Raw genomic sequence first — 25,076 nt, 5'->3', positions numbered from 1 at the left:
TACTGTAACTCGTTTCCTAGAAATGTGCTTGATGGAGCTACCTTCTTTGCATGTAAATTGAATGTGTTACTGGGTGTTTTATACCTGGTTTCATGTTCTTTTAATAGGTTCTATTACTATTGGGGTTAAGGCTGGTTTCTAAATTTTAATGCTTCAATATTTTGCTTTTATAGGACACTATTTTATCTCGACTTAGCTGAGGCACTGGTTGCAGAAAAAAAGCAGGAGGTTTTAAAAGTTGCCAAATATAGGTGATGTTCCTATTAATAAAACATTCATCCTTTAGTCGGGTATGGCCAAGTAGAAGTTTCCAAATTGTTAGCGGGTTTGCGAAGTTGGCGCCCCTTAATAGACTTCCTGGTGGTTAGAGGGGCTTTTGTGCCAGGAAAAATAGTAGTCTGTTCTTAAACCTGCATTTCCTTGCTTTCAAAGACCCAAGAGCGAGGTTCACAGGGATGCCACTAACCTTCTGTTGCTCCAGGGAAGTGACTTCATTTTTCTAAGCCTTTACTGAAAAGTGTTATGTGCCTTGTATTCTGGGAGTGTGTTTTTTTCCTAAGCTCTGAGAAGATTTTACAGATTGAACCTCATGAATTTTTACAGCCCCTCTCCAAGAAAGGGAGGAATAGTGCCTATAAACCACTTTGAATTATTTGAAACAAAGATAATAGGATGTGAGGCACCCAAGATAAACTTGGCCAGTCCATTTTTTAACAGGTTAACGGATGAACAAGAAATAATTTTTCTACAAACATGAAAACAGCTGATTGGTTGTAAACTTTGTTGGTTGTAATGATACAGATAAGGAAATTTGTTTTCTCCCTGAAATTAAAAACCAAATTTGACATGGTATACTCATATTTAAACCATGTAAAGGCAAACAGTAATTTGAAAAAAAGCTTATTAAAGCTAGCTTATATTAAGGAACTTATACTCAAGAACATTATCATAGCAGCATTGCTGAGAACAGAATTAATTCATCACAAAAATAACGAATATGCTTTACGAACATAATATTTGCAGTAATTTTTTTTAAAACTTGGCTATTAACCATAAGGTTAATTGATTCTTTTCTTTTTGCTCCATTGTGGTTAACATACTCATTCTTCCTTTTAAAGACCCATTTCATTATGCAAATAAAAAAATTGAAAGACTGTGTCTAAGAGACAAGTCTGCTTTTTGCAGGGGAACTCATGCACCTGTTTCAGCCCTCAGCCCCCACCTCTGCTTCCACTGGCTGCCAAGCTGGAGAGTTCTTGAGCAGGGTTAGTGGGTGTGGGGTCCTTGAATTTTGACTCACATTTTCTTTGTGCCTTACTCTTGTTTTGCCTTATAATTTCTCCCCTTCCAGCTCTCAGCATGCCAACAGCAGCTGCATCATGGCACTCACCCTGCTGCCAAGAGGGCAGCCAGCCTCCTTGGAGACTGTAACATTGCACTCTAGCCAACTGTTAAGAGAGAGACGCTGGAGTAAGACATCCAGCACAGCTGAAATTCAGATCCTTCTAGGGGGCCTTTAGTGGAACACTATGTCCATGGTTATTTTTTAAAGTTAACTTAACTGCTGTAAACTTTTTATTATGGAAGGTTTTCGGACATATACAAAGGTAGAAAGAATCCTGGAGTGCATTGCCACATACCCTCCTGTCTCTGCATTTCAACCATGATCAACTCATAGACAATCGTGTTTCAGTGTCCAGGGTGTTTTCCCCAGTGTTTATCCAGACTACTGGTAGATTCATTTCCAGGGATCAATGTCTCAAATTACAACTGCTTTCCCATCCTTCTCCAATCTAAGATCTGTCAGCTTAATGATTTTCCTAAAGGTGAAAGATATTAGAGTCTTTTTCCTTCTAAATTAAGCCAAGATGCTGTGTTAGGAAGTGTCATATTTTCCAATACTGTGTCCTTAATTTTCAAGGCTTTGTTCATTCAGTCAGCCAGTCTACCCAAAACATGGCTGTAGTGTGCAGGATCTCAGAATATAGAGCATTAAGGATCATGGAGTTTGATCCTCAGTTTTACCGCAACCTAGCTGTGTAACCTGAGACAACTTCCCTAACCTTTCTGTGCCTCAATGTCCTCTTGTTTTAACTTGAGACTAGTAAGAGAACACGCCCTAAAGAACTGATGAAAGCCTTCCATGAGTTAAAATACTTAAACTGCCTAGATGGAGCCTGACACAAAGTAAGTAAGTGTTCAATATATGCAAGTTGCTGTCATCATCACTGTTTTTGTCCCTCACCACTCATTTTACACATTAGAGAACTGCAGCCCAAGTGGGAGAAGCAACCCCATTCAGGTCATACAGCAGTTTTAGCAGGAGAGCTTAAACAAGAAACCACCTGTCTCAGTCCCTGTATTATACTAGGTATAGTTTGACATAGTCTTGTCTTCAAGGAATTATGCTCTGACCTTTAAGAATGGTTTGTACGGGAAAGGAAGAGGATTAATAAAAGCATGAACCAAAGAATAAATATTGCTGCCAGAGAGTTAAACCTTAGACATTGTCTGTTTAGAAAATGAAATGCTGTGGGTAACATACCTCCTTTTTAGTGGAGAAGGTGAGATTTTTAAGAATGCTTTTGTTTAAGAAAGGAGATGATTTGGCTGATGAAGCTGGAGAACATTCTGTACTCTAGGGAGAAAAAGAAGAAAGTTCCATTAGGGATGAGATCAGCAGACCTAGGGAACATTTGCCGGTGGGATTCTGAGAGAAGACAAGATAAGAGAGGACCACTAGTGAATGTCAACAACAAAAGAAATGGATGGACTTGACCTAAAGCCAAGAGGGGTCTGACATTCCTAAAGTTCTTATTTGTTCACTGACTTTAACATGTGCTAAGCATTATTCTACTTATTTACAAACATCAGTTCCTGCTCATAACAATGCTATGAAATGCGTGCTATTATTGATCTCATGATACAGCTAAGGAAACTGAGGCACAGAAATGTTAGATAACTTGTCCAAGGCCATTTGCTCATTAATAAGCAGGATCTGTACCCAGTTTGGCTCTAGACTCTGTGTTCTTAAAACACTGCCGTGCTGCTCCACGATAGCCAAAGCCCTGGATTGGTTTCCTTGAGGAAACCAGCGTATGGTGATGCCCTTTAAAGCGGCTGGAATTGTGGCATCACTACTCACTGATCCCTGTGCTCTCAGCGGACCCAGGGACGCTGAATATTTAAGTCCCAGTCAGGTTTCAGGAGGCAGATTCTGACCACTCATTACATACATGAGCCTTTCTAATAAGCTTTGTCATAACCAGGTGTGGTTCCATTTGTCCTAGCTGATATCCTAGAAAAGTACCCTGGTGTTTTATTCTCACATAAAGTTGTAAGATACCAAGCTCACCTCCTGATAGGGATGTGCCTGGTAACTTCATTCATTCAGAGTCGTTCACTACACAAGTATTTCTTGAGAGCATCGGTGTTAAGTACTGGGGAAGGCCTGTGCAGGGAGCAGTTCCTTCGCTACAGAATCTGCCCGGAGTTTTCCTTTCTTAGAAACTTCTCTTTAGCATATCAACTGCCATTATTTCTCCCAACTTAAACAAAAAGAAAAATCAAAAGAAAGTTCTCCTGACCCCCACCTTCCCTTTCCTTTCCAGCTACTGGCCCATATCTCTTTTCCCATTTACAGCATAACATCTAGGCAACAGTCTGTTCTCGTGTTTGCCTTCACTTTCTTTCCTCTCATCCACTTTTAAACACACACCAAGCCGACTTTCTCCAACAGATCACATCCAGCTCCAGAATCAAATTACATCCCCCTGCCTACTAATAGCGTCACTTAGGTATCTGTCAGGCACTTGAAATGTCCAAAACTGAACTTTTTTTTTTTCCATTCATTTTGTTGGTGGGGGAGGTAATTAGATTTGTTTGTTTAGTTTAATGGAGGCACTGGGGATTGAACCCAGGACCTCGTGCCTGCTAAGCACATGCTGTACCTCTTGGAACTGAACTCGACCTTCCCACCCAAGCCCACTCCCCCAACACTCTTTTCCTGTCCCTGTAAGTGGAAACCCCATCTTTGCTGCTCAGGCCCAAAACTTTAGCTTCATCCTTGATTCAGCTCTTGCTGTCACATCCCACCGTCTATTCCAGGCTTTATCCTCAAAGTCTGTCCAAAATCCAACCATTTTCTCTCACCTTTACTATCACAACCCTAATCTACATCACAGTCAATCTCTCTTTCCTAGCTGGTCTTTTTTCTTCCTTCCCTGACCCCTGTCTCCCGCCACTGCCAACCATCAACACAGCAACAGAATGATTCTTTTAAGACATCAGTCAGAATAGATCTCCTCTGCAAAAATACGTTCTTCAAAAAAATTTTGATCCCACATGCAACAATACAGATGAATCTCACACATTTAGTGTTGAGTAGGAAAAAAGCCAGAAACAAAAGAGCTCATACGGTATGATTACCTTCATTTAAAATACAAAAATAGGTGAACCAATCTGTGCTCTTGGAAGTCAGGATGGTGATGGAGGGGGTGGAGAGCAGGTTGTGACTGAAAGAGAGCACCTGGAGGGTCATTTCTCTTTCTTGATCTGAGTACCGGTTGCTCACAGTGTTTTGTTGGGTAAAATTTAGCCAGGTGTCCACTACGGTGTATCCATTCCTGTCTGTATTTTACACTTCAACAAAAAGTATTATAAAATTGTTACTTCTTAACACAGAAAATTGTTCTCTAGAGTTAGAGATACAAATTTATCAGCATTTATAATCATTATAATCTAAGCCCTATGCAGACAAAAATCTTATCTGCTTTCATTTATTCAGTATTTATCGAGTGGTGGACGCTCATTTTGGCGTTTGAGATACAGCAGTGAACATGAGAGACAAAAACTCCTTAAGCTTCTGAGGGATGATAATCAGAATAAATTCTATAGCATATAACCAGGTACTAAAAGGCTTTGCAGAGGACACAGCAGGAGAGGAAGATGGGGAATGTTGGAGTGGAGGAGGTAATGGGGCAGCATACAGTCTAACTGAGAGTCAGAAAAGGCCTCACTGAGAAGGTGACATGTGGGCCAACGCTTGGAAGGAGTGGAGGGAAGGAGCCCATGTTTATCTGGGACTGGACAGCCAAGGCCTGCGGCAGGAACAGCTGGGTGTGCAGGAGCAACGCAAGGAGGCAGTGGGACTGGAGAGGAGTGAGCCTGGCGCTGCATGTCTTTTGGGAAACCCTTGTATGCAAGATACACCGATTTTAAAGAAATTAGGTAACACTGCATTTTAGTTCCAGTGAAGGTCAAGCAATCAGTATTTCTGGTGCACGGTACTCACGTTAGAGGTAAATTTCAAGTGTGTATCAGGGTGAAGCAGTGAAGTATTCAAGGCAGAGAATACAAGGATGTGTGAGGTAGATCGCTTGCCCTCAAGGACCCTGGATTCTAGTTGGGGATAAGATATATGCATATGAAACAGCAACTAGCAAGGATACATTAAAAAATGCCAAATAATATCCTGGGTAATTTTCCCCATAACCACTCTGAAGTGGGCAAGGTCACTTTGGACTATGTTGATAGAAAATTTCACAGGGAATCTGGGGATTCTGGAGAGCCTGAAAGCATACATGAGATTTGGGAAAGCAGAGACAGACTTCATGGACATGACCTGGGCTAGGAATACAGCTTGAGTGCCAGTTTGTATTGGAGGGACCCGTAGGTGGTCAGTCTGAGTCAGAGAAGAGCTTAGAGTTCATGTCAAAGCCTGGTGGAGATATAGATGATGTATCATTCAAGTAAGTAAATAGCTGCATTCTAATCTGGGAATATTTATATATTTCACATTTCTCAATCATTTTGATATGTTAATACCACATTTTGATATATTAATGCCAGCTAACCTCAAAGTCCATAAGGTCTAAATGACTTAAATATACATGTATTTTTAGACCGGCAAAGAAAACTCATCCAGTGTGACTGTAGCAAGCCCCGAGACGGATAATAAGGCAGGCCAGACTCTGGAAAACAGCTCGTTGATGGCCGAGCTTCTGAGCGACGTACCCTTCACCTTGGCCCCACATGTGCTGGCCGTGCAGGGCACCATCAGTGACCTTCCTGACCACTTACTCTCCTGTGATGTCAGCGAAAACTTATCAAGGTTTTGGTATGATTTCACTCTTGAAAACTCAGTGCTCTATGACTCGTAATCTTTATGTCTGTTTGCACCTTAACAGCTTCAAAACAAAAAAAGGTTGCCTATTTTATTTAACCTGTTGGATGTTCTTTGCCATTTCACTGTTGAAAGTCCTTCAAAGGGCCTCAGAAGTGCAAAGATCATAAAGCAAATAATATTACATTCATGGCTCTATTTTTAAAAAATAAACCATATCTATATAAAAATTGAACTTAAGATCAACTTCCTTTCCCTCAAATAAATAGAAAAATTAGGTTCTCAAGGTTTTATGAAAGGAGTAGATTCTGTCAACTGGTCTCTCAAAATACAGCGCTTCAGATTTATCTTAGAAGAGCTGTGAAAAAGAACTGAGGCGTTTTCCCTTAGTTACCACAACTCTGAAGCCTAAGCTTAGAGTGAGTGTGAGTTCTCTCCTCTGGTCTGAATTAACGTTATCCTCTTTCTGCTTCCACTGTGTTTATGAATGAAGTCAGGGGGGAAAAAGTTGCCAGTGAGCTTAATTTCATCAGTCTTGATTTAGACATTGATGTGGAAATATAAACCTTTTCCTAAAAAGCAGTGGTGGTCTGCTGATGTAAGAATGCTGTAACAAGAATGCTCTGGGTGCTGCTTTCTTTCAAGTGAGAGTGATAGATTTCAGTTTCCTTAAATCCATGGCAGCCCTTTTCCCCTTGAAGGAATCCTGGGTCCCTGCCTTTTTCTTTTGCTACTTGAGGTTGGGCTTTCTCACCAGCTTCCCAAAGAACTTTCCCTGCTTCTGCCTCACTTGGCATTTGCTCTCCCACCACATATGTTCCCAGTTTATGAAGACATCCACATTTCCTTTCAACCTCTCTGCCTCTTGAAGCAAAACATCTCATGATGATGCAGATTATTGCTGATAACACCCATATTGAGAAATCTGTTGGCCACAATGCAGATGGAAATGTTTTCCTGCTAGAAAAGCTGCAATCAGCTCATTTCCAATTAAGAGTGTCTGCAAAACACCTAGCTATGACTTGTCATTTGTGAATATCTATTATTTTTTCCAAGTAAAACAGAAAGGAACAGCCATTGGTCAATAAATTGTAAAGGGAAGAGGTAAACTGTGATAGTGTATTCTATGCCATGGAATATTTAAATCATATTTGTTCTGATTAGTAGCAATAGAATTTACTGATTCTGTGCCAAATCTTAAAAACATTTTCACAAAGAGGGAGTGCCATAGCAAAACTGAACACTGTGCATAAAGTTACGTGAATTATTCAAATTTCAATGTGTTATGCATGTTTGTTTAATAAATGTGGCATGGTCTTAATAAAAATGCTATATTATTTAAAAGTTAAAGGAACATTTCTATTGACAAAAATATGCCTCATTTACAAAAATGTTACTGTATGAGGTGAATAAATTATGAATTTATTTATAAAATAAATTAGATCTTCACATAGTTTTCATAAAACATGTCTAGGAAATCTAACTTATTACTAAGGCAAATGTGAACATTTTGTAGCAGTTTTTGTGAACACATCTTTTCAATATCCATGTTAATGTATCTTAAAGCCCAATGTAAGCATTTCATCATTTTGTCTAATGTATGTGTTAAATTTTGTCTAAAATACTTGTACATTTCATTCATATGTATGTCTACTGTGTTATAAAGATACTTGTAAGTATTTTCATTTGTCTATAAAAGATTGTTATATTTAAATAAACATGAATTTTTAAAAAACTGATATTTTGATTATTTTCAGATCCAGAAAAATGGTTTTCTTTGCATTTATTATTCATATCTGAGTGCCAGTTACTGATTCTTCAGGAAGCTAAGGCTTAAGTACATTGTTTTTGTAGTGCAGAGAAATGTATGAAACTTACTCTTATGTGTAAACTTTAAAGAACAGCATTGAAAATGGTAGATCACTAGCTTACTAAGACTGGAGAGATTTGGGAGAGATCATGTGACCATCTCCAAGTAGATCCCCATCGTCCCAATTTTGTAAGAGCCAGTCTTAATGATCTATTTTTAATGAAAAAAAATTGTGAAAGTGGCCATTTTAACTTATATAAATCAATGTCACTTTTAAAACTGGAAAAAATAGTAGAAATCAACCAGCCAACTGAACTCCACTTTATGCAAGAGAAACTAGACGCCTAGAAAGGTTAAATGATTTGTCACCTAGTTAGTGATAAATAAATGTTTACTTTAATAGTGTTAATAATAGTAACATAAATGATAACACAGCTTGTGTGCTCTGGTACATGTGAGGCAGCCAGCAAGAGTCTGTAATGGCTCCCTTACAAGCTGTGAGAATCTGAGCTCGTCCCCTAATTTCTGCTGTCCTTAGTTCCCTCGCTTGTTAAATACTAACTGTATATACCTTGCAGAGTTGTGTTAGGTTTTAGATGGTGTATGTCCAGTGCCTGGCAGCATAAATCTTGAACACACCATGGCGTTCTGGGAAAGGGAGCTCTTATAATTCTCATTACTAACCACATACATACAATAGTCTAATGACATACAAAATATGTACTAACTGAACTCCTTATAGAGTAACATAAAAATAAATAACCACCTACATCTACTGTAGATCCTCCTTGCCCCATAATTTTTTCTATATTAAATACCTAAGAAAAATATTCCTAAAATATGTTGGTTGACTCTAATATAATTCCTTAGTTAAGGATTCCATAGGGAATACTTCTTTTTCCCTCTTATTATCAAGCATCATGGTCCCTTTCTTCAATACAAGTTATCATTGTAAAGTACTGTAGGTATAGAATGTACAAGTGATTTTACTGAATCTTATTTTTAACCCTAAAATATATTCAGGAAGTTCCATGCATTTTTTTTCTCAGTTTTCATTTGCATCCTTTCCTAAGGACAGAATTAAGTGATTCTGACCAATTTATTATTCTGGTTAATTAAGTTTTGATTAACTTAATTCTAGAAACCCAAATAGTTTAAGTAAACATTCATTGACATCAACACTTCTTTTCCCTCTTTCTCCAAGTAAAATGATAAGTTGATATCAGTATGAAAGAAATATCTTCTAAAATTCCCAGAGATCTGATTTCTTACAATACTAAAGGACAGAATGGAATAGCAAAGAAATAATCTCATCCATGTCCTAAAAACAGTGGTATATCAGACCCTACCCCCTTACCTCTCATGGTCACAATTGACTGATAAATAAAACACTGTAATATAACAAAAAATGTTAACCTTCAGAGGTTAATATAGTGTCCTATTAATAATGTCCATAATATTCACAGGCAATGTAAGGGTATTGGATACATAGTTGAAGGATGTTATGCTTGTTAAAAAAGCTGTTGAGAAATGTGGGTTTGTGGACATTGTCTTTTGAGCATTTGTGTCACATTACTAAGGACATGACCTGTATATTATTGGGAGATCAAAAACTCTCAGAACAGATCTGACTCCACTCATGCTACATTAGCCTGAAAGAGAGTATTCTTCTGTGTCAGGAAAATGACTCTTGATGCCATATAGTTTGGTGGATGGGGAGGGTGAAAACAAGAAAAAGAAAGATGTATTGATTGATGCACAGGAACTCTGCTACTATTGCTAGTTAATATAGCAATCTCTTAATCATTTCTTTTAAATTTAATAAATGTTTTATTTTAGAATCTGTAGTTACAGATTTATAGCAAAGTTATGAAAATAGTGCAGAGTTCTTGTATACCTCGCAGCCAGGTTCCACTATTGTGAACATTTTACATTACTTACATACATTTGCTACAACTAAGGAACAAACATTGGGACTTACTATTATCTAAAGTCCACACTCTATTCAGATTTCTGTTTCCCTCTAATGCCCTTTGGCCCTCTAGCATCCTATCCAGGATAACACATTCCATTTATTCATCATGTCTCCTTAGCCTCCTTTTGGCTCTGACAATTTCTCAGACACTTCTTGTTTATGATGGCCATAACAGTTTTGTGGAGTACTGGTCAGGTATTTTGTAGAATGTCCCTCAACTGGGGTAAAATTTAATCTAATTCAAATGGTGAGATCACAGCTGTGGGGTTTGGGACGAAGACTGCAAAGGTGAAGTGCCCTTCAATGAGGTCATATCATAGGAAGGATACAGGCTATCAACATGACATTACCTGTTAACCATCATCACCTGGGCAAGGTAGTGTTTGCCAGGTTCCTCCACTGTAAAGTAACTCTCTCCCCATCCTTTTTAAACTAATCTTTGGAACTAAATCACAAAGTGTAGCCCACACTCAAAGGGCAGGGAATTAAGTTCCACTTCCTTGAGAGGTGAGTATCCACATAAATTAGTTGGAATTCTTCCGTATGAGACATAACTCCTCTCCAATTTGTTCATTTATTTATCACTTACTTCTTTTATATCGGGACTCATGAATATTTTTTTCCCCAAATCTTTATCATTGGTGGCCAAGAGACATTTACATTTTTATAAAAGTTAATAAAGATAGTTTGGAACATTTTACAAGATGCAGATGAATATGATTTGATATTGGATATGATAAAATATTCTATAATTTCCTCAGAATTCATCTTCCTATAAATATCAGATGTGTTTTTCCCTAACTTGCCATGACTGTAACTGTATCCACAATAGACCTTCCCTGCAAAGCTACAAGTGTTGCATTGTGAGTGGAGCCCTCTTACGTACTTGGCCTTTCCTACCTCATTCAGATGATGATTGCATCTTACACTCTTCTCTACAACAGACTTTTTTTTGGTAAAAGCAAAGTTGGAGCTCCTTAAGTTTCTTAAGAAAGAAATTATTCATTTACAGCCTTTGAGAAGTAATTTTAAGAAGCAGTAGAAGGAAACTGTCTTTTATCAGAGGAAGGAAATGCCCAAGAAACTCCTATTTTTCCTCCTGATTCACCAAAACTCACTCTGTTGCTAAAACAAAGTTGATCTCATCCAATTTCAGAGGGGGTTGGGGATGATGGGGTGAGGGGGTGGGGAGGGTGGGAATCAATCAAAGTAAGAAGTATCATATTTGTCCTTGGAAGAGACCTGAATACAGTTCTTTGTCAAAAATTTGCCCAGTCCCAACTTTCACCCCTACAAAGGAAATAAATTCCTTACAATCAAAGGTAAAGCTATGGATAATTACATCCAGAACACCCCATCAGTCCAGCAACTCTGAACCAGGCCCACAGACAGTCTGTTGGTTACTGCCCAGGTCAGAGAGGGAGTCAGACAATAGACCATTTCAGGGGTCAGCTAAGGAGATGGCCTCCCACTTAGGCCTGCTGCCAGGGACGGACAATCCAGTGTTTGACATCTGGGTTCTGCAGCTGCCAAGTCTACCCCTTGTGTGGCTGCAGGTGTTGGCTCTAACTCTGAGACACGTGGACGAGGGAACAGGGTGATGTCGGTTTCATTGTGCCTATATGTGTTTCTGTATTGTATGGCTTTTCTTTCGCTCTTGTTTTCCAAAACGTACATAATTTATTTTGTTTCAAAATTAATGTATTTCTGCATTATGGCAAGGAACATTTGGGAAGCTAACAAAGAAGAAGCTTTTGTTCAAGAACAAGAGCAAAACAAAGCCAAGTGCTTATACCTACAGGGTACACTGTACACTAAGGTGCTGTGTGTGGCGTTGTTAGCTTAGCCATTTGAATAGGCCTTCTCAGGACCAAAACCACAGAAATGGATGCTGAGAAGCAAACAGGGAGGTGGGCTAAGACAAAGCCTAAACACTCATTCTTTTCCCCCCAGTCTCCCCTGCCATCCTTGTTTTGGATCTTCACGAGAATTTGTGTTTATCAATCTGTATTTCTGAACTTGAAACAGGACTGTATCTAGTTTTCTGTCTCACACTCTACCAGCTATAATCATCAGTTAACGCAGCTTAGGACAGTAACCCTAAACTCTCCTCGTCTTCTTGCAGGAGACTTAGCTCCTGTTTGTGAGGCACATCTAGATGTTTCTACCTCAAGTAGGTATTGAAGATTCTGAACACTAAAGATATGGGTAGTAGAAGTGAAGATGATTAAGAGAAAGGAACTAACCTGGTGAGAATTATGAAGAGTCAATAGTCAGCAGCCTTTATCTATGCCTGTTATTTCCGTAGTTCAACATACACTTCCTCCTGGTTCTGCCTACTTCATAGCCTGTAACATTGAATCTGAGTTTATTGGAGAAGGAGTCATCTTATTGAATCTTTATTCTAAGGAGAAATGCTTGACTCCTTAGGCCAATGTTTCTCCATCTTGAAAAGCCAATGTGCCCTACATTGTTTTTTTCACTATACCCTCTCTCAATTCCACCAGCCAAGAAACATTTTGACAGGTTTTAGTTCGTAATTTCTATTCCAAAGACAGGAGGTAAATTGAATGTGCTTTTTCCAAGTACAGCCACCACCCCTCTTCCCTTTAGAACCTGGGCTTTCTTGTTGATGTTTTATCAGACTGTGCTTAGCACATAATAAATCCTCAATCAGGATTTGTTGAATGATTAAGTGAACCAATGAAACAAATCATTAAAGGATCTATAAATGAGACTTCCCAAAAGCAAAGGGATAGAATTTTGAAACTTTTGTCATTTTTCAGGCCCTGGTAAGTTCCCCAAATGTTCTTGCTGTGTTTACACAGCTGAAAGGAATGCTCAGTTTACCAAGCTTCTACAAATTGTGCCTTTTGTCTGTTTTGGGTATTCTCCATGTTTTTCAGGTTGTGTTTTCCTCTGCCCATAATGATTATGTAGGTCCTCGTGATGAGTAAGAACTGACTCCACACAATGCGGTGTATTTTGGTGCTGCTGTGGGTTAACTCATTTGAGGTTTTATCCAGCTGCCTACATTCCCTTGTGTGTTTTTGGTTATGTTTGTCTATATTCTTGTCCCAGAGCTTATTAATCCTCTCTGACCTGTTTCTGAAAATGTTTTCCTTTTTCATATGCTTTCCTTTGGGCACATTTGGGTATTTTCAGTGACCTTGTTTTAGAAAAAGACTTTTTTCTAGGACTGATGGTGCACCTCTTTTATTTCCCGTTCTGGATCTGCCTCACTGCTCCCACTCAACCACTTCTCTTCCCGTGCCACATAAACATGTTTAGATCTTTCTACTCCACCTCCAGCTGAAAACTTTTTCCTTCTCTTAGTGTCAAGCTCCTTGAAAGAGTGGTTTATATTTGTGTCTCTACTTCCTTCCTTTCTCTTCACTCATCACCCTTCTGTTATCTGATTTCCCATCCCTGGTTAGAACCTCCATGGAACTGGTTCACACAAGAGCCACCTCCAACCTGCCAAATGCCTTATGTCTATTGCTTGGAGGCAGTTATCTGGCTGGATTAACTCCACTCTCCTGAAATTGTCTTCACCCTTAATTGCTGTGACCCTGCTTTTCTGGTTTTCCTTCTGCCTCTGTGACCATTCCGTCTTGGACCACTGGAGACTTCTTTTCCTCACTCCAGCATCCCATCTGTGGCTCTCTTCCATGCCCTTTCTGTCCTCTCCCTGCACAATCACATTCACTCCTATCTGCCACTGTTGGCACCCAAATTGATCTCTATCCCAGAACTCACTAGTTCCATGCCCATATCCATAGTTTGCTATCAGACATCTCTCTTGACTCCCACTCTCAGCTTCTAGAGCAGACAAGGTAGCTGTTGCTTTTATTTGTTCCACACTCTTTCCCACCTTCCTCTTCTGCTTCCCTTTTCTTTGGGGAATTCCTTCTTCACTTCATGTAGTCCTGGTTGTAAGCAGTATACTTGTTACCGTTCTGTACCCCAGGGGACAAACACATAGCCTGACCTGGTCCAGTCAGCATCCCTCCATCTGCTGATAGCAGCTGTAAGGATAAAGCAGCACCTCTCCTTGTGTAACTGCTGACGGCCATCCTGCCCTCCATGTTTCAAAGTCCTGATCGTATCCTTTGAGGCCCTGAGTTACCCTAGCAGAAAACCTAGGAGTCTCTCCATTCTTCCTTTGTGTTCTCCTCCATACTAAATGAATAATAAACTTTTGTTAATTTTTATGTTAAGAGACAGGTCTCTCAAACAGATATCTCCATACCTACCGCCCCAGTTTGGCTCAGGCCTGTGTCATCTCCTCACTGATATCCCTGCATGCAGTTTAGCCCCCTCCCATTCATCCTCTATCCAAAAGCCAAAAAGAACTTACTAAAAAAAACAGATTAAAGCCCTCAACAGCTCTCCAGCATCTGCTAAAGAACTGAAGCACTTTCAGGCAAACAGGGGCCCCCAACTGCCTGTCTAACTTCATCTCTTCCTTCTTTTGTTTGTTTTGTTGTTTGTTTGTTTTCTGGTCATAAAAGATTTTTTATGGTATACTTTATGGAATATAGTGAATGTGAGATGTAAGATCATGATACAAAGCAATTTCAAATCCTCTTGAAAGTCAGCCGAGCCCTCAGCGCTCTGCAGATGTAAAACCACTGGTGAGACTCACTAAAAGCAGTGTGACAAGTACCGAAAGAGGCTTTTTGTGAACACTTAAAACTAGAGCATCTTTTAAGTGCAAAACCACACCACATGACACATACGCAGCAACATGGCAAAAACGTTATTTTCATTAGTCACTAGTTAACAAGTTGCATAAAACAGGAAAAAAAAAAGCACAAGAGATCTAGCTTACAAAATGGGCTAAAAAAAATGAAACTGTCCTTGCAAAACACACACTGTGATGGAAGAAGAGACATTTTTTAATAGTAGTATGCACCCTGCAGAAGCTGCATTCGTTCCTGTTAGAATTTGCCTTTGAGTCATGTTGGAAGCCTTTAGGCAACACGTTAGAGGTTTGTACCAGAATATGCTATGTTTCCTTAATGTTCCCAAACTTAGCTTGTATCCTAAATAATTTAGCTTCTTATATTTTTCTAAAGTAGATGTGTGCCTTTGGTTTGGTTAGCTGTATCAGTACTAAAACAGTACCTATTAGTATTAAATATAAAATGTAATAAATCTTAAAATTTTGTATTTACTATATTTTGTATTTACTATAACCTTTTAGACGGTGTTTATTAAGTCTTTAGATTAAATCTGGGGATGTAAGTGACTGTGAATGCACCTGTTATAACTTGGGTTTTATGTTTTGGGTTTTCCTTAGCACCAAGGGCAGGAATGTTCTTCTATTAAATCAGCATTGGTTCAAGCTAATTAAATTACACAGCTCTTTTTAAATCATAGATTTGTGTAGATTCAAATATATACCATAAAAATGGAATGCCTATTTTTTTTAATGGACTGTGGCATTTTGTTTTTTGTTTTTACATGACTTAACCTTACTGAAGGATTTGGAAATATTAACCCTTTTGGTAGTGGTCCACATTTGTGAAGGATAAGCTCATTTTGCTTTTGAGGAAAAACATAATTATCTGAGGAAGGAAGACACTTATGTTGATTTTTTATGCAGTTGAAGCAGATTCTAAAATATTCTTTAATTGGCCCATTCATTTGGTTGCCAGTTTGCTGCATGAATTCAACTTTTTAATTTCTGTAATGGATTATAATAATTTTGTATAAAATCAGTCAATCACATTTCTAACCAGTGTGGTCACTATATTAATTACTGCAGACTCTCAACTTCCCATTTTCATGGATACTCCCTTCTCCCTAGATGCAAAGATGAACATATACATCATTTTCAACAGAAGGAGAAAGTAACAGTAGCCAATCTTTTTAATCTTTCATGTAGTCTATAAAAAGAAAAAAAAATCCCTGTTATGCTGGTTAACAAAATTCTGCATTTTTGTTGTCTAAATAACATGCAAATGCCTTGTAACATCAAAAAGTAATAAAATCTTTCAATAGACAAGTTTTTCAGCAAAAATAGTCTCCCAAACTAAATTTGAGAGAAGTTCTTAATTTTTATTACCTTTCTATTCTTGATTAAAACATTGTGTGAAATGAGTATCAAGGGTCAACAGTTTCTCTTTTGCTCCTACTTGAAAGACTATCTGCTGAAACTCTCTCTATTCATCCTAGGTGGACCACCTTAGGAGTTTTAAATGACCCTAAGTTTCTACACTTGGCAATGTACACCTATCAGAGAGTGATGGTAGGAATCAAACCCTTGTTGAGTAACGCAGGAGTCCCCTGGGTGTGGGTTATTTCCATTCGGGCTTTCCCAGTGTTCATGCAGATACACTCGAGGCACTGCTTCTTTTCTCATGTACTGAGTGATAAGAGTCTCATTTCCCAGTGCCATCCATCACTACCCGCAGGTCGGAGAACACCGGGCTTGCTGGCTTTGTTGTGCTGAAGGACAGCAGATGTGATATCCTAAGACCTGGGCCTGCTTTGTCACACTTGTTAAGTACAAAGTGCCAGAAATGTACCCGGCTCTTGACAGAACAGGAGGCCCAAAAGGCTCTGCCCTTGCCACTTTTCACTGCAGAGTATGAAAGAGCTGCTCACCGTAACAGTATCAGGTTGACCGCCAGAGACTGGTTTGATCATCAGGAGATGCCACGGTAAGTGAGCCAGTGTCAATGAAAATCATGTCAGGATGTGACGTGGAGGGTGTGTGGTGGTTATCTGGAGCAACCCAAGAGGATTTGTTGGGAGCTAGTTTATTTTTTTTGAAAAATGAGTATATATTCCCCTTGCCTAGAATGTGTGATATGAAACATAACAGGACAGGGGAGAAATGGGCAGGGGTGGGAGTAGTGGAACAGAACGAGAATCTACAGCACTTAGAAATGGAGCTGTGTTATCCTGTGACGAGCCTGGAATAGTAAGCTCCTTAGGACCTGTCTCTTTTTTGGCTCTACTCTCCCACTGACCCTTACTGCCCACAGGGGCCCAGTCAGACCAGCCTCTATACTCCCTGCTCAGCCCCCACCTCCTTTCCAGTGCCATCTCGCTCCTCTATTGATGGCATTTCCTCTTTCCATCTTCTCTTCTGCTTCCATGCAGTTCACCCACTTCTAAGGGCAGTTCAGTTTCTAGCTCCCACATGAATGTTCTCTAAGTGTGTGGTTCACGTAGCAATTCAGAACTCCAGTGGCATTCTGATTTTCTGTTTTTTCCACTTCTTTTCTAAAGATACTGTGTAATGAATCTTGACTCCTTAAATAAATTGTAAGCTACATCAGAGCAACTGATACTATAAAGCACATTGCACATAGCAGATGCTCCATGAATACCTCACTTCCAAACCTTCCAGTAGTTGGATCTTAAGTGTTGACCATCCACACTCATCTAAAAGACCTTCAATGCCAAAGTAAGATTTGCTGTCACCACTGTTCTCAGAATTTGTTATCCTTTCCTCCTCTTCATTCCTTTCCCGCTCTCTGTTTTAATGTGTTCTGCAGTACAGGCACCCTTCCTACACAAGACCCTCTCCCCACAACGTATCTCCCACCAGCTAAAACGTTGGCCTCCTGTGCATAGATCTCAACTCTCTGCCTATCCCTGTTACTTGGAGGTAGAAGTTTGTTTTTCTCACTTAGTAAATAGCATTCTTCCTGGACCAGCCGTGACAGTCACTACATGGAGTTTTCATTTTGTACCTTTGTCAATGAAATATTAGATGCAAAGGATGAGAGTCAGCAACATGTATGAATCAGTTTAGAAGGCACTTAGCAGGATGGGAACTTCTTAAGACACGTGCTTGGTTCATTGATAACTTTGGAGAAATAACTCAGCCCAGTCCTAGAGAAAACTGTGAAGCTCATGGCAGTATAGAAATATTTCATCACCACCAGAAATGTCTATTAAGCACCTCCTTTTCTTCTTTGTGTTGTGTTTTTTTTTTTTTAACAGATTATGTGTCACTTCAGCTTAGGTTTGAAGCATAGACTTTATCCCATAGGATATACTCAATAAACTCTGAATGGATGGATGCATGGAAGGATGAATGGATAAATGAAAGTGCTTTGTTGTTCATCACACCTGCATATGGTCACAGACTAATGAGTATCATTTGCTTTGAATCGTACAGTAGGTTCTGATCCTAGTTTTATGCCAGTGCACACACATACTACTACATTCCCCTTTGGAATGAAAGACAGTTGACAGGGTGGATGTGGCTGGATGGTATGTAGTGACAGCAGTAATCATTTTAGCTTACATGTACTAAGTTCTCCTTAGGTACCAAGCACTGTACCTCATGTATATGATTTTATTTAATCTTTCAAAACTGTCATTGCCAAGGTGGACCCAAGCACCCATCAAGAGATGAATGAATAAACAAAATATTCCAATGGAATATCATTCAGCTATGAAAAAGAATGAAGTTCTGATATATGCTACAATATGGATGAATCTTGAAAACATTATACTGAGTGAAATATGCCTTATGGATAAGGATTATATTATTATACTTACATGAACCATCTAGAATAGACAAATTCACAAAAACAGCAAGTAGATTAGAGGTTACCAGAGACTTTAGGTTGAGGAGAAGGTGGATGGCAGTTATTGCTTAATAAGCACAAAGTTTTTATTTGGGGTGTTGAAAATTTCTGTGAATAGATAGTGGTGATGGTTGCACAGCACTGTGAATGTAATTGATGCCACTGACTTGTACACTTTAAAATGGTTAAAATGGCACATTTTATATTTGACCACAATAAAAAATTAGTGGAAAAACCCTATTATTAATATAATTTGAAATTTGAGTATATCAGGAATGTTTAAACAAATAGGAGTTACATATTCTAACATAACAAGAAGTATAGGAGGGTAATATGGCCTTGGTTCATGGTCTCAGTGATGTCTAGGTCATCCTCTCTTTGTATCTCTTGCCTTTCCCTAATGATAGCAAGATGGTAGCTGCAACTCTATCTATTGCTTCTACATTTGAGGTAGGAGGAAGAAAAGAAGGGGATGATACAAGTCTAATCTTGTATCAGGAAAAACAAAGGTTTCCTTATGCCCCTAATAAATTTCCACTTACATCTTACCAGGCAGAACTGTGCTCATTAGAGCTATCCCTAGCTCCAAGGCAAGGAAGGCTGGCAAAATAAGTATTTAGCTTTTCTAGCCTCTTCAGTGGAGGCAACAAAGAGGTAGATTGGAAATGTCTGTTTAAGGAATGAACACCATCTGGCACAATAATTTAAATGAGCAACAGAGAGGTTAAATCAATTTCCCAACCTGTCAGTTGACATTTTGGACTGGGTAGTTCTTTGTTGTGAGGGCTGTTCTGTGCAATGTAGGATGTTTAGCAGCATCCCTGGTCTCTGCCCATTAGGTAACAGTAGTCTCCCACCTCCCTGTTGTGACAATCAAATGTGGTCTCCAACTGGACAGCAGCATGTAAATCAGTGAAGCTAGAAAACTCCCTTACACCATACACAAAAATAAACTCATAATGGATCAAAGACTTAAACATAAGACAAGATACAATAAACCTCCTAGAAGAAAATATAGGCAAAACATCATCTCACATACATCTCAAAAATGTTCTCCGAGGGCAGTCTACCCAAGCAATAGAAATAAAAGCAAGAATAAACAAATGGGACCTAATTAAACTTACAAGCTTCTGCCCAGCAAAGGAAAACATAAGTAAAACAAAACGACTACCTATGGAATGGGAGAAAATTTTTGCAAATGATAAAACCAACAAAGGTTTGATCTCCAGAATATATAAGCAGCTCATACAACTTAATAAGAAAAAAACAAACAACCCAATCCAAAAATGGGCAGAAGACCTAAACAAGCAATTCTCCAAGGAAGAAATACAAATGATCAATAGGCACATGAAAAATGCTCAATATCACTAATTACCAGAGAAATGCAAATCAAAACTACATTGAGGTATCACCTCATACCAGTCAGGATGGCCATCATTCACAAGTCCACAAATGACAAATGCTGGAGAGGCTGTGGAGAAAGGGAACCCTCCTACACTGCTGGTGAGAATGCAGTTTGGTGCAGCCACTGTGAGAAAACAGTATGGAGAGTCCTCAAAAGACTAGGAATAGACTTACCATATGACCCAGGAATCCCGCTCCTGGGCATATATCCAGAAGGAACCCTTCTTCAAAAAGATACCTGCACCCCAGTATTCATAGCAGCACTATTTACAATAGCCAACACATGGAAACAGCCTAAATGTCCATCAACAGATGACTGGATAAAGAAGATGTGATATATTTATAAAATGGAATACTATTCAGTCATAAAAAACGACAACATAACACCATTTGCAACAACATGGATGTCCCTGGAGAATGTCATTCTAAGTGAAGTAAGCCAGAAAGAGAAAGAAAAATACCATATGAGATTGCTCATATGTGGAATCTAAAAAAAAAAAAAAAAAAAAAAAAAAGAACGTAAATACAAAACAGAAACAGACTCATAGAAATAGAATACAAACTTGTTGCCAAGGGGGTGGGGGTGGGAAGGGACAGACTGGGGTTTCAAAATTTTTAGATACTGACAGGCATATGCAGAATAGATAAGCAAGATTATACTGTATAGCACAGCGAAATATATACAAGATCTCACAGTGAAAAAAAACGTGACTGAATATATGTGTGTTCATGAATAACTGAAAATTGTGCTCTACATTGGAATTTGACACAACATTGTAAAATGACTATGACTCAATTTTAAAATGTTAAAAAAAAAAAAGTTGTCTCCAGACATTGCCAAATTCTTCAGGGAGGAGAACACAAAGTTGCCCCCAGTTGAGGACCACTGGGTTAGATGACTGGCCAAAGTTTTATTGCTGGGAAGTGGTGGAGCTGAGGTACAAACCCAGACATCTGACTTTACAGACTTTCCTCTTAGCCATCCTTCTGAGCAGCCTATGCAGTTGAACAAACGGCCTTGTAGTGAACAGGAAGTATGACTCAACTGGACTAACTTGCCATATACTGAGTTAATGAGACACCCACGAGATGCTGTGCTGACTATACACATGCTTGTCCTAAACACTTGTTATTTAGCCATAACCCCTTGCAGTTTAGAAGTAATGATGGAAGGTATGTGATGGAGGAGGAGGGATCAAGTAGCTTTATAACCCAAACATTCTAACAGCGCAACTTGTTTCTTGGGAAAGCAGAGATATCTTAGATATTAAATGGTTCGTGGCCCTCCAAAACTCAGCCCTCCTCAACATCTTGTTTTCAGTATTTAATTTTTCTATAAGGGAATATTTAAATTATTTTTTTCTCTTTGAGGAAGCAATAATAATAATTTTTAAAAGGTTGAAAAACACTGCTTTAGCCTAAGGAACTAGATGGAGCAAGGAATATTTTTCAGAAAAGGTAAGAAATACCATTACCAAAAATGAGATGATGTGAGGTCTCTAGAATGTGAATGGTGAGTGAATTTTAGAAGTGCTGCTGGGTGTTTTCAGCAAATGCATCCCTTTGGCTGCTGCTGCAGCCACCAGTTACCCCAGTCAATTCACTTTCATGTCTCTCTATTCATGAATGTAACACATGTTTATGTTTGTCTCTTTTTATCATCACGTTTGTCTTTGAAATACGCCTTTCCAACAAGTGAAATTCCCCTCTTTTCTTCATGTCTTCATTATTCAGAGGCATCTCTGTAATATCTTCTCTAAGAAATAAAAGTGTCTAGAAATACACTCATAGTATTAAAATGTGTTTGCATCATCAGCTGATTACTCACATCACAGAATACTAAGTAAGTATCTGAGGTAAACAAGTTTACAAGCCATGAAATTCAATAGATCTAGTTCCTTGATGTTGGACAAGTTATATGACCTCATTGAGCCTCCATTTTCTTATCTTTGAAATGGGCATAATGTTTATTTCATAGTATTGAGCTGAGAATTAAAGGAGATACTATATGTCAACGGCTTAGCAGAAAGCGTAGCCTGTAGTAAGTGGCAAATATGCGGCAACTACTGGCAATACTATCTGTAAATAATCTTTAGCAAAGCAATTTTTTTCTGATAGGAAAATAGACAGTACTATGATAATGGACTGGCTCAAATCAAAGTGATCTAAAAGGTTCCTCTTCAATCAGTGGTTGGCTCAGGAGAGTAGGCCAGGAGTGACTCTACATGTTCTGAAACAAACCACGGTTCTTGCCAAGCACAAAGACTTGCCTAATGCCATGTAGGAGAGGGCACCACTGGACCCTGTCTCCCTGATACTCCTTCCTAGAGCTGATGCTGTCCACCACTTTTGACAAGTCACTTACCATCCATTTATCAACATCTTACTTTAACAAGTTAGGAAGCAGAACCTGCCTCTCTCTACTCATGAGATTATGGAGATCAAATTAACTCATTCATGTGTATCTATTCTGTGCAAGGCAGAATAAGGCACAGTCCCTACTCAGAGTTTACATTTGATCCACTGGCCATAGGATCTTTCCTATTAATTTAAAAACCCTTTGCTTTGTGCTTAACACTTAGTAAATATTTGAAAAAATAACAATTGTTTGTTTCTTTGTTATTCTCTGAAATGTATCCATTTAAAATGCACCTTAACAATGTAATGCTGACTGATGGCCTTAGGAAAGTGGGTACCCATTGTTGCCTGGGTATCTGAAGTAGGTGGTTTCTATGCAGGACTAGCTATACCCCTGGCTACACAATTCAGTTGTCTATTGATTTTGGATAACTGAGTGTTCAGAGAATAGTTGCTTTTTATAATGGGTCAGGTAGAGATGGAAACTAGATGACTTTTAAAAGTAACTGTTGTTTCCATTTTTAAAATCTCTTATCTGAAAATAAGTTTACTATTTAGTTAGGATTTCTTATTTGAGTTACTAAAGCTGTAGATGGTGTTGGGAGAAGGGATATGTAATCCTTTCTGAACCCTGTATTTTTGACACTTTTTCCAAGGTGTTAAAATATATGTGAGATGTTAACATTATGGAGATACAATAAAATAATCCATAGCTTTATTTTATATTTATGATTTCATCTGGCTGTAAAGCAAATGGCTCACAGATTACAGTAGTCACTTTTATACTGACCTTACTCGTTTAAAATCACTATAACAACTACTAACCTTTTTATTTGCTAGAAAGGCACATATTCTAGACTAAATTTTGGCTCAGGGGACTGCTATTAATTCCAACACAGCAAGAGTCACAGAATAATCTTACAAAACGTTCATAGCTAGGACTTGGACTTATCTCCTCTGACACTGTCCCAGATTCCTTAAAGAATTCCTTCTTGCTAGAGGTGACTGGTACAAATCCTCCCAGCATTTGACTTGAAATTGTTGCTTGTCCCAACTATTGGACTTGGAAATCTTACTGCCTTTTAGCCATCATCTCAAAAACATAATTGAATATGTATATTCATCTCTTTGGAAACATCATTTTCCTTCAAATAAACCTAATCCACCTCTTCTCCCAACCCCTTGTAGTATTAATGTTATCACATATCAGCTTTAAAAAATATTTTTTAACTGCAGGAGTGGAATTGTCTGACTATAAAGTTGATAGCACAGAAGTCATGAAATGCTAGGCAAAAGCTCTCTCAACAACAATAAATCCTCCTTATGGCCCTTTCCTCATCCTCCAGTACCATTTAATAGCCCAACTAGTCATCCTCCATCCTTTATAGGAAAACATTAATTTTTGGTTTCCTGGATTTTGCATGATTGTGTTCAAGCATTTCATTTACTCTGGAATTTCTGGTTCTTTTTTTTTTCTTTCTGCCTTACCTCCTTTATTCTAAGGCAGAGTAAGGTTGGAGATGATTAATATTGAAGAAAAAAAAATATGCTGCCCCAAACTGAAATTTCATAAGATTTGAGATAGGTTTCTTTAGACCCTGGGATGAAACTTTTTGTCTAGATTTATCTATCCCTTTTGGTTTCTTGGCTATGGTAAGGAATTCTCATATCTCTGCTACTGGCCTTTGGGATCCAGTAGAAAGAACTGAGATGCTCAGGAAATATCTCTTCAATAAATGTAATAATAAATGCTCCTTCAAGTGTTCACTTTACTCCTATATCTTAAATTGCATAGTGTGTCAGATGATATGAATTCTGCCTGGTGGATGCCAGTGCCCAGGTAGCATCATTCTGGTTAGGATTTCCTATAGCATGGTAATAGCCTAGCCAAAGAACAATAATTATTTTCTCCTATAAAACTTTTTCATTGTATCAAATAAGTACAAATATAAAAGAATATTCTATTTTAATTAAAAGTCACATAGAACAACTATATGGAAACAAATTAGGTAACCTAAAGGAAATGGACAAGTTTCTGGAAACATACAGTCCACCAAGACTGAGTTAAGAAGAAATAGACCACTTGAACAGACCGATCACTAAAATGACATACAATTAGCTAAAAAAAAAAAAAACAAAAAACAAACCCCAAAACTCCCTGCAAATGAAAGTCTAGGACCAGATGGCTTCACTGGGGAATTCTACCAAACATATAAAGAACTCATACCCGTCCTTCTCAAACTTTTCCAAAAGGTTCAAAAGGAAGGAGTACTCCCAAACTCATTCTGTGAAGCCACCATCACCCTGACACCAAAACCAGACAAAGACACTACCAAAAAAGAAAATTACAGGTCAACATCACTGATGAATATAGATGCAAAAATCCTCAACTAAATATTAGAAAACAGAATCCAACAGCGCATTGAAAAAAAAAAAAACCAGCACATATGCCGTGATTAAGTTGGATTCATCCCAGGGACACAAGGATGGTTCAACAAATGCAAATCAATCAATGTGATACACCACATCCACAAAAGAAAGGACAAAAACCACACAATCATCTCAATAGATGCAGAAAAAGCATTTGATAAAATTCAACACTCATTTATGATAAAAACTCTTACCAAAGTGGCTGTAAAGGGAACATATCTCAACATAATAAAAGCTTTTTATGACAAACCTACATCCAACATAATACTCAATGGTGATAAACTGAAAGCCTTCCCCCTAAAATCTGGAACAAGACAAGGATACCACTCTCACCATTTCTATTCAACATAGTCTTGGAAGTCCTAGCCACAGCCATCAGGCAAAAAAATAAAAATAAAAAAAGAAATAAAAGGGATC

At 38.5% G+C, this 25,076-nt stretch overlaps 1 protein-coding gene and 1 long non-coding RNA gene across 5 annotated transcripts in view; one reads left to right on the top strand and one right to left on the bottom strand.

Moving 5' to 3' along the window:
- UMAD1 (UBAP1-MVB12-associated (UMA) domain containing 1) overlaps window positions 1–6,621 on the top strand; it is a 194,278-nt gene extending 187,657 nt beyond the window's left edge. For both annotated transcript variants that reach the window (XM_014557493.2, XM_032483960.1), the window contains one exon: window positions 5,904–6,621. In XM_014557493.2, coding sequence (XP_014412979.1) covers window positions 5,904–6,161 — 258 coding nt within the window. In that variant the 3' untranslated portion in view covers window positions 6,162–6,621. The remainder of the gene's footprint in view (window positions 1–5,903) is intronic.
- Window positions 1–25,076, bottom strand: part of LOC116664960 — a 149,747-nt gene that overhangs the window by 57,506 nt on the left and 67,165 nt on the right. Inside the window, exon 2 of one of the 3 annotated variants that reach the window (XR_004321523.1) lies at window positions 2,546–2,638. The exons of the other annotated variants lie outside the window; for them this stretch is intronic. This is a non-coding gene — a long non-coding RNA (uncharacterized LOC116664960). The remainder of the gene's footprint in view (window positions 1–2,545; window positions 2,639–25,076) is intronic. 3 annotated transcript variants of the gene reach the window in all.

This window comes from Camelus ferus, chromosome 7 (genome assembly GCF_009834535.1).
Source record: "Camelus ferus isolate YT-003-E chromosome 7, BCGSAC_Cfer_1.0, whole genome shotgun sequence".
NCBI classification, from domain to species: domain Eukaryota; kingdom Metazoa; phylum Chordata; class Mammalia; order Artiodactyla; family Camelidae; genus Camelus; species Camelus ferus.
Note: the sequence above shows the minus strand (reverse complement) of the source record. Positions and strands in the feature narration are given on the sequence as shown.